Source organism: Notothenia coriiceps, unplaced genomic scaffold (assembly GCF_000735185.1).
Source record: "Notothenia coriiceps isolate Sejong01 unplaced genomic scaffold, NC01 NC01_scaffold00036553, whole genome shotgun sequence".
NCBI classification, from domain to species: domain Eukaryota; kingdom Metazoa; phylum Chordata; class Actinopteri; order Perciformes; family Nototheniidae; genus Notothenia; species Notothenia coriiceps.
Window position 1 is genome coordinate 108698 of NW_011369254.1, and position 20692 is coordinate 129389.

The 20692-nt window shown below is 41.2% G+C and overlaps 1 protein-coding gene across 1 annotated transcript in view; it reads right to left on the minus strand.

Moving 5' to 3' along the window:
• ush2a (Usher syndrome 2A (autosomal recessive, mild)) overlaps nt 1-20692 on the minus strand; it is a 166447-nt gene that overhangs the window by 43443 nt on the left and 102312 nt on the right. The window contains exons 55-63 of the mRNA XM_010792799.1: nt 18671-19005; nt 17536-17691; nt 16707-16870; nt 16326-16535; nt 13320-13522; nt 13115-13227; nt 11811-12024; nt 10658-10832; nt 10329-10550 (exon numbers count right to left, since the gene is read on the minus strand). Of these exons, the coding sequence (XP_010791101.1) occupies nt 10329-10550; nt 10658-10832; nt 11811-12024; nt 13115-13227; nt 13320-13522; nt 16326-16535; nt 16707-16870; nt 17536-17691; nt 18671-19005 (1792 nt within the window). The remainder of the gene's footprint in view (nt 1-10328; nt 10551-10657; nt 10833-11810; nt 12025-13114; nt 13228-13319; nt 13523-16325; nt 16536-16706; nt 16871-17535; nt 17692-18670; nt 19006-20692) is intronic.

The window sequence follows — 20692 nt, forward strand, 5'->3', positions numbered from 1 at the left end:
CCATAAAATAAAATGTTACCTCTCATTTATCATATATGAAGAATTCATTTTCACAAATTGATTAAAGCCAATCTTACAATGATTTAACAAACGCCTGTGCATTTCTATAGGTTGTATAGATACGAGCATGGTTTATACTATCATGTTTAATCGTGTTTTATGCCATTTGCCAAGACTTGATAAGTCGTTCGTAAAACACAGGAGGTATGGAAGCTAAGAACACCTTATGTGGTCAATTGTACAGCTAATATAACACAACACATTAGTTGTGCTTCCTTTAACTGGTGGATATAGTGTTGCTGCGGGGGTGAGATGCACAGGCTATAGTGGAGACGCTGCGCACAGCTGATCGACAGCTGGGACACAAACCACCAAATACAAAAACATAATTCAGATCCAGTCGTCATGACTCCACACCGGAGGGATTCCCCGATCATTTCTTACAGTTTCTCATCAAGGGGGGGGTCTCCTGTCCCCGGTACAAACACACTGCCTGAGGAAGGCTTTATATCTTTTTTGTCATTATCCTTTTTCGGACCACTTATTTATTTATTTTGGTGACGATCCGACCTCCATGCTGCTACTCTGGTTCAAACTGCATCCACCAAACAATATGATTTATCTCGACCTCCCCAAAATAACCAAAATCTGACAAGGTGTGAGATGTCTTTTTTAGCTGTTCTGTCGTCATTTCCTGCGATCTTCTCCATGCAGTCAATCAAAAATGAATGAATGAATGAATGAAAGGGCGTTTCTTTGACTATTTATAGACAAACATGGGCGTTATGAAGCCCGCAAAAGCTGCACCGCATTTCGAGTCGGTTGTGATTTATAAAGGGAAACCGGCGTAGGAGGTGCCATACGCACTTTCCTCGCCGGTACGCAATGTCTGGTGAATCGGAAAGTGGCGCAAAATGTATGGACCTATTTTTCGGATTTCTACCACGTAAGCAACCTTCCCACGTCAATCCTGCGCACGGCGTTATACATGAGGCCCCAGGGCTTGAGTGGATATTCGCAGCGTCTTAGCGGAGGCTCCCCAGGTTGTTCCAGCGAGGTGGCGGATCAGCGCGACCCTGGATGTCACCTTGGCCTTGACTTCTTCCAGGTGTAATCACCTCTATACGATCATTTCCTGAAAAAATAACGAGAGCCCCACCTCTCCCCGCCTCTGCTGCTCACTGCCGTAGATAGTGCTACTGCTACTGACCATGCTACAGATGTTAGTACAACATCTACAGCTCCTCTACCACAACCATCAGCAACAAGTGGACATGGAGAATTACATGAACTACTACATGTTGCTAAATCCACCGCGGGGCATAAACAGAAGGATAGCCATGGCAACATTGTTCCGGGGTCTTCTTTGCTGCTTTTGGTGTATTTTGTGGCGGAAGTTACAGCGCCACTTACAGTCCCGGCATATGTACTACATCGTTTCCAGCGTTCTCGTGTGAACAGACACGTCAAATGAAACGAATACGTGTGAACGGAAGACTTTTTTGAAAACGCATACTGTGCATAAACGCAAACGTTCCTGTGTGAGCGGCACCTAAGGGAAGTGGGCTGTTTATTGGTTAAACAGGGAGTTTAAATAACATGTTTGGGGTATTTGTGAGCGTGGTATAGAGAGACTATCAGTCTACACCCAATTAAATTAACTTTTGATCAAATTAAAACTTTTCCAGTTAGTACTGTATGCACCTTGGTATGATGAAACATGACTGAAATGTATTAATACAAATATGTTTTATGATCTATATCTGATGTCCTATTTGTCAAACTCAATGGATTTCAGTCTACTCATGGTCTTTCTATAATTCATTGTAGGAAATACACTCATCCAATTATTTTCTTTAGGATAATAAGACCAATTTCCCATGTCTGTATGTTCAATATGAACCTGAAGCTAGACAAACAAGATGTTATTACAACTACTTTTATAGATTATAGAAAATAATGGCTTTATTGTCATTGCCCCCATTGTGTAATGACGAATGCTGTGAGGCTTTTGAAACAGTTAATGTAACATATGACACATGAACGCAAGCTCACCTTCCATAGTTATTAACAGCTACATTGACACATCAATAAATATAATCGGTATATCAAAAAACGTAGAACTCAGTGGCATTTCAAGTTTTGCATATTTAGTTATAGCGATTGTGGAGTTCAGTTCAGTGATGGCTGAGGGGTACAAAGCTGTTTTGGAGCCTGTAAGTGTGGGTCCTTGTTGCCCTGTAGCGTCTTGCAGATGGCAGCAGAGAGAAGAGATGGTGGTGGGGTGACTTGAATCCCTCACAATGCTGCTGGCTCTGTGGCGGCAGCGTGATCTGAATAAGTCTTCCAGTGAGGGCAGGGGAATTCAGATTTTACCATGCTATGTCCAAGTCTCCCGAGAGCTCTTTTGTCTACCACTGAACAGTCGGTATACCATACTGTAATAAAGTAGATCTTTACACTTTATATAAAGATGAAGATGGACTTTCTTTTTCCAGACTGTTTCTATTTGTTTCTGGTCTTCATCCCAAGTTAAGTAAATATCGTATTTAACAGACATAGGCTACAGTGTATCATGGTGGTATTGGTCTTCTGATCACAGTTAACAAAAAAATGTTCTATAATAACACATCATACTATTGCTTTAACAGCAGGATTATGTTGAGGTTGTCTATGCTCCGTTCCAGCAGAATACTGTAAAAATGATGAACTGATATTGCAGCTGGAAGAGCCTCATAAAAGTGTCACATGCAACTGTCACATTACATCTGAAAGGATATGGGTGTCATTGTAGGAATATAATGGAAGGAAACAATAACTAATGCTGGTGTAGCCTACTCTCACCTGTATCACCACCACTCTGTCATTCTACCTCCACATTACTAAGCCTTGTTGTCTCCTTCCTCATTCACCACCCATTCTCCTGTCTCACCCTCACCTTTCACTCTCCCCCCCCACACACACACACACACACACACACACACACACACACACACACACACACACACACACACACACACACACACACACACACACACACACACACACACACACACTTACAAGCATACACACACACGAGAAAAGGAAGAGCACTCTGATAAGCAGTCTATTGATTGGACCGAGGGACAGCAGAGAGTGTTTTAATGTCAGAGAGGCAGAGGAGAAAGCACAACTCTATCAGGGCTACTTGTTCGTACACACGTTAGTGAGGAGGACAGCAAAACACAGCCAAACACACAGTCGGATGTACACACACACACACACACACACACACACACACACACACACACACACACACACACACACACACACAAATGCTACATTTATAATCAAAAGAAGGCCTGCATGGGATCTCCTGTCCCTCTGCCCATAATCTGCGCCTAAACAGGGATGCTGTGTTTTCGTATTCTGGTGTGTTAAACTGAGAGCCAACACTATAGTTTATGCCGCCAAACAACAAGCAAAAAAACGTTTATTTATTTATATATAATCAATTCAGCAGCAAAAGAAAAAGGTCGAATCTAGGCTTAGCTAAACCTTGCTTTTTCGAAAATGAGTTTTGACATAAAACGTTTCAAAGCGTTATACCTGACACACAGGCACCCCATTCTCTTCTAGTTCTGTAAATATCTGTACAGCAAACTAATTAAAAGTAATAAAAAGTACAATCCACAGCGGCATACAACATTTCAAACGTTTAAATAACCCCAAACACTAGTTTGCTATCCATAACTGTGAAGTGAAAAAAATCCAGTGATTTTAGGAAAGCTTGCCATTGGCACTCTGCAAATCTGAGCCAGTCTGAAATACTACCTAATGCCAAACAAAACTAATTAAATGTGGTTTATTGTTGCTGCCAGCAAGCCCAAAGAGAAGCACACTAAGGTGAACAACAAAACACATCACATGGGGAGCTCTTTATTTGCAGTGTTAGCCTATTTGCTACCCAAAAATCTGAACTTCACGTGTTTCATATCCACATAAAACCATGATTATAAAACAGCTAAAGTATATGTGGGTCAGAAAAGAGCAACATTTCTACAGCATTTCTAAATATGTCTTTGTGTCAAAGTACCTTAATGCTCTTACAGCCCTTAATTGACAGTACTTGAACACTATACGATTGAGTACATTGAAACTTGTTAGAGTGCTTCAGGGCAACTCACTAGCTCTTCCATCCTCTCCCTACTTCTGAACATTAACAAGCTCTCCATTCTAGGCTTTTCTTTTTAGCTCCCTTCAATGCCTCCTCATACTTGTTTGCTCATGCTTCCTTTGTTCTTGCACTTTTTCCTACCATCCTCTTTGCTTGCTCTCCCTTCCTCTTCATTAGAGCTTTCTCTTCCTACCCAAGGCTTGCCCACCCCCGTCCTTCCCTCACTCTTCTATTCTCTCCTCTCACTGACCCCTCTTTCTTATCCTCGTCTTGTTTCTTTTGGTCATTAAGAGTCACACTGTGTCTTCCTGGCAGGAGTGTGAGCTCTGCCAAGGTAAGGCAATTAAAGTGACAACAGATTGGAAGAGACTGGGAAAACAACAGAGTAAATTGAGGGAGGACTTGTAGCAGCGCTGGGCATAACTGCAAACAGAATGTACTAATCGTAAGCGAGCGCTCTGTGACTGATTTAGCATTTGCTCGTCTCCTTGTTTTGCTGTGAAGCCCGAACCTGAGACCTTGAGGAGGATGCACAATAAAACAGAAGTGCATAAACTAATACAATAATTGAATATGGGAGGTAGTAAAATGTTCCTTTCTAAGGCAGCAACACGACTAGGGGGGATAAGAACTTCTAAATTCATCAAACTAGGAGTAGTATTGCATTTGTTTATCAATCAAGTGCCTATGTATAGCATTTGAGCAAACAACTCCCCACATTCAACAGGAACAGAGTGGAAGGACAATACCATAGAGACATGTTTCTGACTATGTGTTGATTTTAAAGTGGACCTATCATGCTATATTTGAATAATATAGTGTAGGACTATACCTATATAAGGCATATTTATACTTTTTATTTTTCAAAATACCAAACAGATCATGCATTTTAGCCATTCCTCATTTCGCTCAATTTAACACTGTCTTTGCATGGGCTGATTCTGTGAGAACAGCACCATCTACAGGCCTGGCATATGTACTACAGCGTCTCCAGCGCTTTCGAACGGCAATGTCCGTGGCTGTCTCCTCCTGATTGGTGGAGTTGGCCCAATAGCCGTAGCGCCACTTCTGTGACGTCATAGAAGTGTTCAAATCTGGATCAGTCTGTATCAGATCCGTTGCAGCCCGTTTTTAAGAGATTTGGGTATGGAGGAAAATAGAGAGGGTTGTGTTTTCTGACACTTGGTGAGTTCCCTGGAACACCGGGGACACATATTCATGTATACAAGACGTACAAAAGTGCATTTTGCAGGATAGGTCACCTTTAACTAAAAGAGTTATGTCTATAAACAGGAAGAAACTGAATTGACATTTAAAGATTTTAAGTGAGATGATTAGGATTCCCTAAAATAAAGAACATAAAACAGTGTAATTTGTTGTGTACTAGGGGATTTTTCAAAATCATGTGTATTGTCTGTATACTTACCAATTACGTACATATCCATCACAAGTACTGAGCCACAGAGGAACACATTACAGTATATAAATTATAGAGATGTATTATTGTAAAATCAACACTATAATTTACAAACAGACTTAAAAGCTCATGCCTTACAGGTAATCCCACATTAGTTCAAATATGTAATCACACCAAGTCTGCCCTCAACCCTGCATTGGAGACATTGGATCTGACAACACAATGGCCGATATCCCTCCTCCTTCACGTGATCCATCTCTGTCATTATCGTGTTCTGGGATTTGACTGAGTAAAGGGTGTGGCAGAGCACCAGGATGCTTAAAACAAATGCTGGCCAGCAAGTAGAGATTCTTTATTACCTATATGTCTATTTAAATGGTTCAAAGTCTTGGGTGTATCTCCAGTGGAAAAAACGTCCTGCTTTTTTAAAGGGTGATGGACTAATCTGTGTCAGAATAAACCACAGTATAACATTTAGCAGGAGACTGGAGACAATGCGAGGCAACAAATAACAAGGAATATCCGAAAGAAAGAATAAAATCATTAGAATTGGTCTTGAACAGTTAATTTTCTCTTGATTTGTCTTTCGGAAAAATGCTATTTTAGTTTCCGAATGTTTGGAAGATATTTGGCTTGTGAATGATACTTCCAAAATGTACTTTGGTGACTATTGGCAGACATAATTGATCACAATCCAGTGTTTCCCCTATATGTTTTCAGCAGCGGCGCTGCTAGGGGGCGCAAGCCCCCAAGCAGATNACACACACACACACACACACACAACAGAAAGACATACACACACAGAAACTGATGAGAATATTTTGGCGGAAACAATGAAAGGACATACGAGTCTCTCAGCAAAGAGAAACATGTAAAAATGCACATTCAGATACATATAGAGAATCTGACAGCCACATACAGAAAGTGAAACATGCATGCACCAACTTAAAGTAATAAAACACAGACACTTGCACACACTTGTACACACAAACACATCCACTCTCACAACTCTGCCAGCCTCTGAGTGAGCTAGCTTAACTACTGGGATAATTTCCCTCCAGCAAATGGTCACTGTGCCCTTGAAAAACATATTTGATTATTACTTTTTCTCCCCCTCCTCTTTTTTTCTTTTAGCATCATCACAGCCATTTTCATCACGCGCTCTGATGATGGCACGGCAAGGCGCGTTAAGATAACACCCCAGCACCGCCAGGCTTTTAACACTTAAACGGTGAAAAGGGATATTCAGATTCGTCCTTGAACGTTTGGATGGGGCCTGCTGGGCTGGGACAGAGGGAGGGGAGTAAGGGAAGGAGTTAAAAGAAATGCATACATTTTGGAGATCCACTTAAAAAGTGAGGTGGGGTTGAAGGGCAGATGGAAGAGTTAAAAAACAGTACACTATGAAGACAAAGTGTGAGGGCAAATGATTAGTGGAGCGCACATAGGGAGGCAGGGGACTTTGGGAGAGTCAGGGAGCAACGGGAGGCCAAAGACACCACACACGATCCGTTAAACACCATCTAATCTTACCTAAGTCTTAGCTAAACATCTTACATACAAAACGCTGAGAGAGAAGAAAAGAAGAGCAAATGAGGAGCTTAAAAGTTGGTCTCGAACCTGCAACACAGGAGGAAATGCTGAAAGAAAACTAAGGCACTCCTGTCCAAAAACAAACACTATTTAATCTACTTGAAAGTGAAATGAAAGCTGTTTAAACAAACTGTCAGATTTGGAAGGGAGGGATTAAGCATGGATACTTTGTGTTATTTTATCACAACTAGAGAACGCTGAAGAAGGGATTATAGGAGACCATCTCAATAATACCCAAAAGACTAAAACTGGGCAGAATAGAAACAAGGCCCGCCATTTGAAATTCGTTATGTATTATAGTGTTTTATGACAAGGTGGGTTTAAAGGCACGTGTAGGTAGAAACTTTTTTACACAATTTATTGAGATGGCCTCCCAAGTTACGCTCAAACTGTAAATTGGAGGAAAATAGATTTGAAGCCCTTAAAATAGAAATTGTAAGCTATTAGTTGGTTGGTTTACATATTTAAACGGAAATATGTTCTGTCAGATGTGGATCAAGACCTATTGAGAGAAACCACTGTTTATAATTGGAGTAATGTGGACAGGAATTATATAAACTTAGTTAAACCCAACTAACTTTGTAAGAGGATCACTTTCACTGGGCTCAGCTTTGTGTTTGTTTCTTGTCTTTGGGACAGGTTGGATGATGTTTCAAACCCTGATTCTATTTCACCTAATTTATACTGCTTTCCTGTTTCAAATAGTGTGTGTCTGTGTGTGAGTGTGTTGATTCTTTTTTGTCTGAGTGTTCTTGAGGATTTCATTCAGTGTGCGTTCACATGCATGCTATGTGAGTGTGGCTGTGTTAGTGTGTGTGTACGTGTGCACATGTGCAGCCAAGCCGGTACGTGTATCTGTTGCCAGACGGCTGTCTCCCGGCATTGCTGTTCCCCTGCAGTGTGTGTGTATGGTTGTTGACAGTGTGGACGGTAATGTGTGATAGATCGCACTTCAGGGACCCCATAATCACATCAGCCTAACCTAGTCTATCAGCTGGGCACAATGGGATACCCTTCACTCCTCCTTTAATCTGCTCCATCTAGCTCTTCACCACTCTTCTGTTCTATCTGGTTTTTTTCTTTCACTTTCCCTGTCTTTCTGTTTTTTAAGTTTCCTTTATATGAAGAATATTTAGCTTTTTAAATCCTGTCTTTCTTTTCTCATCTTGTTTTTTAACATTTTCTGTTTAATTTTACATTTTTATTTATTTTAAATGTCTCTCATTGTTTGTATGAAATTGTACTTTCTTTGTGGTCATCACTATATTTCTTTCTGTCAGCTTTTTATTAAAACTTTATTTTTTGATATAAATTATAATTTATTTTTTGATATAAACTATCATTTATTTTTCGATATAAACTATAATTTATTTTTAACAAAACTGCATGAAATCTTCTCTAGCTTGCTTTTCTTTCTTTCTATTTTCTTGCTTGCACAAATCGGTCTTTCACTATATCATGAAACTACAAAACCCTTGAAAAAGTGAGAGGCAGCAATGGGAGTGAGTGATGCCAAGGTTAAGTAGCATATCCTATAATAGGTGTTGCTGTGTGTATTTTGTGTGTGTTAGTGTGTGTTAGTGTAGTGTCTTGAAACAGACGTGTGGGGTCGAGGTTGCATAGCCGGCCCCAAGGCTCCCCGACAGCGCAGTGCTCGGCGAAATGGCCCTTAGCCTTGCTAGCGCCGCTAGCCCTACGATCCATCATACCATATGTTCTCAATGGGGAAGCTAACGCTAATGACTGATGAGTGGATGGGAAGGGGGCACATAAAGAAAAGGAGGGGTGAAAGGGAAGGTGGTTGGGGGAGAAAGGGGGGGGCAAGAGGCCAGGGTAAAACATAGAGGAGATGGAGAAACAAGTTGATGAAAAGTAAGTAAGAAGATGACAAAGGAGCAGAGGAGATGGGAAATAAATAACAAAAGGAGATGGAGAGGAAGAGGGAGTGAGCATATGCACTCCTTGGGAGGCCACCTCAGATGAAGGATGACCATATAGCATGCTTAGGGGTAAGGGATAAGAGGATCTAGTTAAGGAGAGTACAAGGGAACAGTTTGGATGTGATTGAGTAGAATACTCACTTCAATTACCAAAAATTACCTGTATGTGAGATCAGAGTTTCAGAGTTAAAACTATAAAAGAGTCTTGATCAGTTCCATGAAAATAAAAAATGCAAAACATATACAGTATAAATATATACTAAGGGAATATACAAAATGATAACGGCCATGCTTTCTTGATTTCTATTACCGTAACTGCTTTTGTCCAAATGCATGTATTTTTGGGTGGGTATGGATCTTGTGTGTGTGTGTGTGTGTGTGTGTGTGTGTGTGTGTGTGTGTGTGTGTGTGTGTGTGTGTGTGTCAGTGTGTGTCAGTGTGTGTCAGTGTGTGTTTGCTGAAAGGCTAATGTAGTACTATAGGCCTGTCCATATGGGCCATTGTTTATGTGTGATGAATAGAGTCCACGTGTCTGTCTCTGGCACTCAACACTAAGCAAACCCTGCCGAGGGCACCCTGTTGACTTTGTGTGTGTTTGTGTGTGTGTTTGTGTGAAGGAGAGAGAATGAGTGTGTATTTGTCCTGCTGTGTGCTTGGCAGTGCCCTCAACGGTGCCATCCCGAGTGTGTTTCATCATCATCTGCCATGACAAAGATGTCTAATGACACACACATACACCCGCAACCACACACCCGCACACACACACACACCCACACACACACACACACACACACACACACACACACACACACACACACACACACAGTCCCATCTGTGCCATGGTATCCGGGTGCTTTGGGACACTGCGGGAGAGGAAGAAAGGGAAACGACCCCGCGTACCTGCACCATGTGTCTACCTCAAATTTCTTTGCTTCCCTCTCTTGTCCTATGATATTATATCTTATCCCCTAATAAAGACGAAGAAGCCACCATGAATTACACATTTGTTATGGGTCAGAATAACTACCTTACTGAGAAAAGGGCATTTTTATTGGAGGCTTTTCTGAAGCCAAACACTTAAACCCTCAGCATCCCATTAAACTTATCAAAATGTTCATTATTTAGGCAACAGTTCAGTACAGAATCTTTTGACATCCCCACAAAAAAATACTTTTGAACAGCAGTGGATGACTCTGCTTGTCTCTGTGTTTCCATCACTCACCTGGGGTATATATATGCACTTCCCCCCTCTGGGCATCATCGCAGCACACCAGTGTATCATCTACAATCTGGCCTCCACAGCATCGCACCCCATAGCCGTCATGGAGGCTCCCACGACAGCAGAGCTGACCGCCTTTTGTGGAGTAAGGAACCCCCCCACAGCAGCTGTCACCCATCCCCACAGAGACCCGGCCCTGCGAGGGGTCAGGGCAGCAGTTCTCATCTACAAAGACAAAGACAGATGAAGGAAACCCTTGAACGACATGGAAAAGATTAGACTCAAGTCAAGTAGAAAAGAGCAAATCCCATTTATGTATGAAGTGTTTTGACACTCACTGTTTTTTACATGAACATAGTATCCTCCACAGCACTGGTGGTCAGGGAGAGCTCGGAGCAGTTTGCCATTGCAGCATACTGGACTGGAGGAATTACTCAAAGTCAGGTAACTGCCCTCGCAGCAATGATGATGTGCTTTCTTAGTGTTCAATAATCCACTGCAGCAAACCTGGTGGACACACACATTTAGGAAAGTTTGTGAAGTTTAAAAAATGTATGTGTGCATTGAAAACATAGGACTATGTGTCAGAAATGGTTTCCGTCTGATCATGACGGGGAATTGTCCTATTTAAGGCCCCACTGGTATACATGGTGGAGGTTTATATGATGACATGTTTTTAGTATAGCTTTTATTTTGTTAGGTAGTTGTGTATGTTTATATTTGTGCTGTACATGTGAGCTTGAATGTTGTAATTGTTCATGCCATTGGGTGCTGCAGGGGTACATTTCACAATGCTTTCACAATGCCAACTTGGCTGGTATTCAATGTAATGACAAGTTAATCTGTTCAGAGAAATTAATCGCTGGGAGGATGACCGGGCATCCCACTGAACTGGCATGCTCTTAGAAGTGGAAATGTGAGAGTGTGCATTTGTCTGTGGGTCTCCATGTTTATTTGCATGTGTTTCTGTAATATCCTGAGGGAGTACATAGCAACAATGTATTGTTCACTGCAAATCAGCAGACAAAGTAAAGACCCCTGACTTTCTATCTTGTATTACGGAATGTTTTTGTTGAACAGTTAAGGTTTTAGAGATTACTCATGATGTGGTCTAGTGTAAAGAGGCTCTTGGATTCAGGTGAAAAGGGCAGAGAGAGGATTATGGAAAAATAAAGATTAAAAAGCAGAGCAGGTGCAATTCATACAAAACATTGTCAATCGAATTTAGTGTTATGTCTCGCAAAGGGATTAATATGTATTACAGACAAAAAAGTACTTCCTAAGTTTATTACATAACTTAGGAAGTGAAAAACGCAGTACCCAGAACAATCATTGCTGTATTTAACCTGTATATTTTGTTCCTTTATTTATTTCAGCATAGTTAATGCATTATTGTCCATGCAAAGTGCATGTGATTAGTAGACAGTAAACAACTGAATGAATTCCATAGCCTCATATATGATAACTTGTCCAGAACATAATCACCTGAGTGTCAGGATGGAAGCAGGACGTCCCACACACACCATGAGAGGCAGGACACTGCAGGTATGAACATCTGAACTTTACACCACCTGACCCTTCCCCCACAGTGACCCCTGTTGACGTGACGGCACATGACCTCAGGGTCCGTCTTAGGACATCATAGCCCAGCATGATCCCACTGGGTCTGCCTGGACCAGACCAGTCCAACCTCACCACTCTGAGAGAGAGAGAGAGAGAGAGAGAGAGAGAGAGAGAGAGAGAGAGAGAGAGAGAGAGAGAGTACGTAGTGTGTGTGTGTGTGTGTGTGTGTGTGTGTGTGTGTCAGNTGACAGCACATGACCTTAGGGTCCGTCTTAGGACATCATAGCCCAGCATGATCCCACTGGTTCTGCCTGGACCAGACCAGTCCAACCTCACCACTCTGAGAGAGAGAGAGAGAGAGAGAGAGAGAGAGAGAGAGATGGTGGTATGTTATCCTTCACACTCCTCTCACACCAGGAGGCACACACAAACTTTGTCATACCCAAACACACACACTTGCATTCATGCATGGTTAATGCCTGACAAAGTTGAGTTACAGTGTCAGGGTGTGTGTACAGTATGTCTTTATACACTTCTCACTATTGATTTTACTCTTTTTTTATCTCTGACATCTTTGGCAGGGGAAAGACCTCTGTAGTAACATACAGAGTTACAACTTCCACAGTCTCCTGGACAGGAGAAAAGCCACAAATCACCACTTCCTCCACAACTGGAAGATTTGCAACATTAAGATTTAGGTCAGACATGGAAAGCAGAGCATTTTGAATGTCATTAGTTTTACATCATATATTATTATTTTTTGAAAGCAACTTAATGTAATATTAGATAATGTAGTCTAATTATAAACTAAAACAATATAATGAAATATGTATGTTAAACAAACTAAACTGTTAATCAGAAATTACTTATATTAGTATTTCAATCTCAAAATACTACTGAAAATGAATAAACAATCACTGTGTCTTCAAGGGCTATACGTTTTTAAGCAAGGGACATTAAAAAAAGTTGTAGGCCCTTTGCCCAAAGAGTTTTAGTTTAACTGAAATTAAGCAATAACACAGTATTTAATGTCCTGTTGCACACAATCTCACATATTGTGCTTCCTTAAGAAGACACAATAATAACATGTATTGATTCTGTTTGCACTGCCAATAAACATTAACATGTTCTACAATCAAACAAAAGGCTATAACGTTTCCAAACCTAGCACAATGCTAAAGAGGACACGCAGAAAAGATACATATTTTCAGCACAATCTGTATTACCTGGGACTGATCACATGTGCGTGCGGCGTGGCCAGGTCGGCAGGCAGGTCCTCCACAGTGGTGGTTTGAGTAACATTACTCCGCACACATGCATACACAGTACACACCTCTACCTGAAATACACAAACGCAGCAGAAGAAAACATAATGCACATGCCTCTGTGTCTGCATCTAGGTGTTTCAATATTCTTTGATTGTGTGTGTACCTGTACGTTGTAGACAGTAAAAGGCAGCAGTTCCCCGAGCAGGTAGGATCCTGAGCTGTTGTCTACGCTGCCATGAAGAAGGTCATTCAGGTAGATGTAGTAACCAGTGACTGCTCCATTGGGCTGTAGAGGAGGGAACCAGAGCACACGCACTGTGCTGCTGTTAACTGGAACCACCTCTGGGGCCGACATCCCTTCTGGCTCTGAGGATGGCACATGTGAGAACAGAGACACAAAGTAGTTTGATTCTTAAAGAACAGGGCTTTAATAGGCAGGAATACAAAGAAATTAGACATGGTCATCCTCAAACACGCATGGTTAGGTTGTGGTATGAAACTGTTCTCAGCAAAATACATGTTAGCTTTTAGAGTATCTTGAGAGGTGCAGTAATGTCATCACAGGGTTGCAAAATATGCGATTTTTATTATGATTTTCAAAATAATGAACAAGTGCTTGCACAGTGCTTGTAATTTCTTTTCATACAAAAAACCTATCACTCAGACAGGCTTGTGAAAGTAATCAATTGTCCATATTAAAATGATATATTGTGACTTTCTGGTCCCCAACTGATGATGTTTTATAACAGACATGTAACATTCTCGATCTAGGCCTACATGTTTAACCATCCCTTACTTGAGGTATGTTTATACATGAGTATGTGAAAGGGAAAGAAATATAGATGGACACACACAGCTTATAGTAATGTGTGTGTAACAAACAGAGAAAAAATTGTGTATTTACGTCAAGTTTTATGTATATAGCGCCATGTAGTGACAGAAGTTATCACAACAGTTACAGTATCACAAAGGGCAAATCTAGGTCATACCAAGGCTGAATGTGAGTCTGAGTGTCAGTGAGGGAGGGAGACCACCTGTGTGTCTGTGGAGTATATCCTTGATAATGCTATCCAGCAGTAAATGAAATGTCGAGCCGTGGGCTGGGTATACTAGGTAGGTGCACTGGCAGAAAATGAATTGGATTAACTTCACTTACCTGAGTGCATTTTCACTAAGAGTAATAGATTGATTCTGCACGATCAGCTCGCCCCCGCACTTTTTCTCTTTCTTATAGGCAGAAGTGAATGACACTGTGTTGTGTTATTATATTCTTTCTGTTTCCTACATGTCCTGTCAATCAATTTCCCTGTCTTCCTTTAATTCCCTTAGATCAGTCCTCCAAGAAATCCTCTTTCAGCACATCCACAGAGGACAATGATACTAAACCAAAAATTCCTATGGTGATTAATATAATGTGGCTACCCTATGGGACATGAGTTGCAGATACAGAGGCAAAAAGGAAGGAGTGAAGGACACAGGCAAATCTGACAAATAGAGGACAAGTACAGATAATCTGTGAAAGAAGATATACAGTGTGCACAAGTTTAAAGGAGAACAGTGGGAAAAAGGACACAGAATATCCTTAAACTTAACTTTTTTTAACAATGGGGATCAAGTTGTGTGTCGAAAATAGGAAAGAGAACCAAACAGAAGGAAATAATACGAGAGATGGCGCGTGAGAAGGTAATCATACAGACTCCATCTATTATTCTAAGTGAAAATGCACTCAGCTAAGAGAAGTTAACCCAATTCATTTGCTGCCAATGCACTTACCTTAACCCAACCTACTGCTCTACATTTCATTTACTGCAGGATGGCATTATCAACGCAATACTGCACACTGAGCCTCTTTCACTCCTACACACACAGACGCTCGCTCATTTTTCTTGCCAATTAGTCCTGATGCCCTATAGATGGCAGGCCGTGTTAGGACGGTTGGTAGGGTTGAGCTGCATTAGGTAAAATATATTTGGCCTTTGTCTATGTGTGTGTGTGTATGTGTGTGTGTGTGTGTGTGTGTGTGTGTGTGTGTGCACTCTTATGGCTGTAAAATAATGAAATTACCTCCAGAGCCCTCTCAGTTAAACGAGCCGTGCTTTGCCTTTAGCACCTAATGATTTTCTAATGTTTTTAATGCACTTTTTATTATACTGCTCAGATTAGAGGGAAGGAGAGAGGCCTCTGACATATGATCATATTGAGAAAGAAATAGAAATGTGAGGGGGGAAAAGAGACAGAGATAGTCAGAAAGAGTGATTGAGAAAAGAAAAGTAGACGGAAAGAAAACAACAGAAAGAGTGCACGGCCTCTGACATATGATTACATCGATTTATTTGAAAGCTAACTCTTAAATGCTGAGAAGAGACTGGAAGTTGGAAAGGGAAATGGAGAGAAAAGTCGTGATGACAGTTGGATAGCCTGTGCAATTCACAGCTAAATATAAAAGCCAACCCTGCCTGAAAAGTGGAATACCAGTAGATTGGGGAACTGATATTCTTTTTCCATATTGTATTTAATACACCCTCCCAAAGCTGCAGATTTTACACTCTGATAAACAATGTCAGTAGTTGATTATACAAATATTGTCAAATGATGCAGAGACAGCTTAAGCTCTTTTAACAATGTGTTATATTGATGACCCTTGCATAGGTGGAAGACAGAGGGATGTCTATGATTTCACTTGTATTTATTTTTCATAGATTTATTTAAAATATATAAATCACATTACAGATTGAGTGATGTATTGTAATTGTATTGGTACAGTAATTATGGGCTGCATTACACATGGGAACAGCCATGTTTGTTGTCTTGTTTGACAGGTAAAATACTGCATGTGTGTGTGTAGCTACGGTGTGTGTGCAGTTTGCAAGCGTTTGTCTGCCTGTGGTGCCAGCAAGCATTTTACAACACCTTAAATCTGCCTCACACACACACTTTGTATTGATTTCATGCCTCACTACATGATGTGTTTAACATCTCCTGTGAGGCACAGAGTTGCAGAGAAATGCACATTAACACAGACCCCTCTCTTGGATGTATTGAATTTACGTACTATGTGACACACTCATATACATAGAGTCTGCGCACAATAACATCCAAGGAAGAAAACACATTTGAACTGATTTCTAAAATCAATTGTTGGACAAATTTCACACAAATATACACTTACCTCCATCTTCTGTGGTGACGTTTACTGATGCCTTTGTTGTATTATGTGCTCCGTTTGACACTTGAATTGACAACACATATGTGGTGCTGGGCCAAAGATCACTTATCACTGTGGAGACGATCTCACGGGGAAAGGTAACATTTTGACTTGACTGTGCAGATGCTATTGTCAGAAAGTACGAATCCACCTCTCCCTGTAGGTCTTGCAAAGCTGAAAAACACATAAGTGTTAAGAGATAAGTGTAAGGGAGAAGTTTTTTTTTATTTATATAAAAAAATATATAAATTATTTTTAGTCTCTATTTTCACTTTTTCAGCAATTGTCAAGTCAGAAAACAATTTGTTGGGCAGGGTGTGTGTTTCAGAGACAGGGTGATCTTACAGGGTTGTGTCCAGTCGACCTGGACAGCAGTGTGATTGACAGCGTGGGCAGACAGAGATGGAGGGTGGTGGGGAACCCCCGCCATGGTGACAGCCTCAACCATCTCTCCTGAAGTGTAGCCCACGCCATTATGAACCTCTAACTGGTACTGGTAACGGGTGAATCTGTTGACAGAAAATATTGGTGTTTTTCGATAAGATCAGAGATTTAGATTTTAGAAAGTTAAAAGCTTCTAATGCTGCTGGAAAATATGTAATAAAAGGGTGAAAAAATACATATTTTTCTGTCAATCATTCCAAATTAGCTAATAACGTCCTTCCTGGTACACCTGAATCCTTTCTTCATCGAAGGAATTTGGAGACATTTGTTAGTGATGTGGAATAATAATTTCAGTCGCATCTACCATAAGAAGTTTCTGTAAATCCTGCTTAAACAGTACGGTGACTTCTTATTAAACAAACATTACATTCTCATAAAGTAATTCATAGGACAAAAATAATAAAACCCTGCAAAGTGAAAAGAGCTGACCCGTTCAAAAGTTTGTCAGTTTAATACTGAAATAAAGCACAGTAGAGACACAAACCCAAACAGACTACACCCAGAGCCGTTTAGCAAGCATAGAGGGGAAACAAAATTAGCTTTCACCAAGTGCCAAACTGAGATTAGGGGACGCTGTGTGAAAAACAATTTAATTCTTTGGGATATTTGCTTAATGTATCTTTGAGCGGTATTAAAAGATCGGCATCAGCGGCAGCTCGCCGATCGGCTCTGCACACACGGTTTGCTGCAGCGCCGGCGTTTGCTCTAGAGCTCATTTCAGTAATCTCACCTGCTTAGGCCTTTATCTTGGTAGAACAATTTGGTGCCGGAGTAAACATGGAGCCAGCGATGGAGATCTTCAGAGGGGGGAGGGGACACGGCTGTTACCGTGGGGACCGTGGCGATGGCCAGGGGCTGGTGGGTTTTACGTCTGAGCAACTTGTATCTGAAGGGGAAATTTGAATAAAGGAAAGCACACACACATGGTTGGATGTTTAGGAATGCATTAACACCCAACACATGTCCCCACATGCACCAACATGAGCACACAGACACACACTGTACCCACAAAGCAATAAACATATGCATACACACAAAACACGCTTTAAAACACAATTTTCTACTAACTCTTCTGCTTATCGCTCATTTCTTCCTCTTCTGCTGTTTTTTCATCATCTCTATTATTTTGCGTTCACTGTATCTCACCCCTCCCTCCTGACGCCCCTCCCTCTGTTGTTTTTTTTTCTGCAGGGTTTGTGTTTTCCTCTCCCCACAGTGATGCTAATTTCTGCTGTAATCAGAAGAGAAGGGCTTAATGCCGCCTTTTAACAAACCCACTTAGACAAACACACAGAGCTGAGCAGAGCAGAACAGAGAGATGGGCTCATGCATTTTAATGGCCTGCCAGAAAAATGGACCTTTATTTTAGGCCTAATCACCGACAGAGTAGAACAGGAAAGAACAAAACAGAACAGAATGTGCATTAGGACTGAAAAAACACTGATTAAAAAATACACAACACTTAGCTCATTACCAGGGCACTCATGTTAGCAGCTTGTTAAGGTGTACATATCAGCTTGTTTGCTGAAGTTTTTCAACAACAATTGAACATCACCAGGATGTGTCTCTAAAAAACAACATGCTGTAGCGTCTCGGCAGCTGGGTTTCTAATTTTGTTCTTTTAACTAATGAATAAAGTTATGGAAAATGAATAAAGTTATTCAAAGTTATAATGATTACACTGATCAATGTCTACTTATATTGGCTTTTCATTTTCACTATCTTTGCATATCAGTGTTTTACCCATATGCATTTAACTAATAGTGAACAACAATGTTGACATCCATCTAAAGTGATCTCTCAGTGGTCTCATACAATGTAACTGAGCCATCTTTGATATGGATTATGTTTAATATCCATCTTACCTGATGTTAGGTCCATTGGGCCTGCTTGGTGGTTGCCAGGAAATAGCCAGGAAGGACTCACTCACTGCCACCACAGACAGGGGTTCAAGGCCTTCAGGGATTGTGGGTAATGTGGTAGCGGGCATGGGCAGGCTTTCTGTACACCCCCCTACATGTCCACCGCCATTGGAACAAGACAACAAAGTGATACTGTAGTTTGTGTATGGAATAAGGTCCTTTATTGTGATGTTGAGCGCCGAAGCATTGCCACTGTCATGGAAGATGCGGGGTTCTGGGAGGCGGATCTCATAGCCATGGATTTCTCCGTTGGGAATAAGAGGAGGGGACCATGTGACCTGCAATTCAATAAGGATAAGGATGTTGTATTAAAGTTCTTGGTTGTTCATATACAATATCGTATTTGGATAATCAGGGTTAAAGTGCACAGAAAACCAAAGGTCTAGTTCATTTAATCCTTTCTCACTGTCCTAACATTATTCCAGAAAAGTCATCTCATTGGTTGGCTGGACATTCTGAATATTCTCGGCATGCTGAGGATGGCAGAAAGCTTTTAGATGGATGAACTACAGGAAGTCATGGCACACTGTGTGTGTGTTTATGTGTGTGCATGTGCAAAGCTTGCAGATGTTCTCATGCAAACCTATATGTGCATCACAGTGGGAATGCATGTGTGTTCAGTTGATTGCTAGAAGTGATATTGTGAAAGTAGTGTCCATGCGTGCGTACATTGTCGCCTTGGTATGTGAATTTAAAGAGTGAGTGTGTGTGTGTTAAACTCTCTTGTGGGGAAAGATAACCTGACTTTGACTTCAGCAGAAGATTCCTTTCATCAAATTTAAAACTGGGTACACCCGTCCCATACACACAAACACGCGCACACGCACAAACACTATGCTAAAATAATGAAAACGGCTGGTAATGGAATTGCTGCATGCAAAAACAAAAGCTTGCTGTCGTTGAGCACTGCATCTGATTTGGAAACAGTTCAGTCTGTCAGCATTTCAGAGTGAAGATGAAGGTAACTGGCACACACACAATTGGTTGCACGCACGCACGCACGCACGCACGCACGCACGCACGCACGCACGCACGCACACACACACGCACGCACGCACGCACACACACACACACACACACACACCTCTACATATTTGAATGACAGATATCTATGTGGTAAATGTTGTTTTTAACACACATGCCCATACAAACAGTTATACCTTAATTTAACAATTGCGTTACACACACAAACGTATCCTCAGAACACCAAACACACACCTGTCACTTATGTAGACAAACTGTCATGTACAATAACTGATCAGTTTAGCACTTGTTGAGACTTATGCGTTCAGGTGATTAAGCGGTCAATGTTGATGAGAGTATTATGAATGAACGTCAAGAATAATAATTTCTCATGCAACCTTGATATTTATTTAATAAGTGACGCTGTGAGGTGATACAGGACACACACACACACGCACACTCAGAGACACACACACCACCACATATGGGCAGGGTCATGTTGAGTTAGGCAGCTCATTTCCCAAAGTGCGTGTTGGGTGTGCTTTGTGGTGGAAGTCATTTACAGATTGAATAGCTTGATGTAATCTGGAGATGGTGAAGACAGCAGAGACCCGGGGCTGACACAGAGCACTGGGGCTAAGGCCAGTGTGTGTGTGTGTGTGTGTGTGTGTGTGTGTGTGTGTGTGTTTGTTTATGCGTTTATGTGTATATGAGTGAGAGAGAGAGAGAGAGAGAGAGAGAGAGAGAGAGAGAGAGAGAGAGAGAATTGATGAAGCAGGTGGTGAGATAGAAAAGGTGTGTGTTTGTGTGTGTGTCTTTCTGAATGTAGGCCATTATGTTCAGAAAACCTCAAAAGGCCCTAGGAGTGCCAACCTCTGCAGCTGACAGTAAAATTACAATATCTGTTTTTAAATGTATCCACTTGTTCAATTCCATATGATGGCAGACTTATATTGTCATCCTACAAACATACTCTAAGGATCTTTTCTGACATTTTTTTTG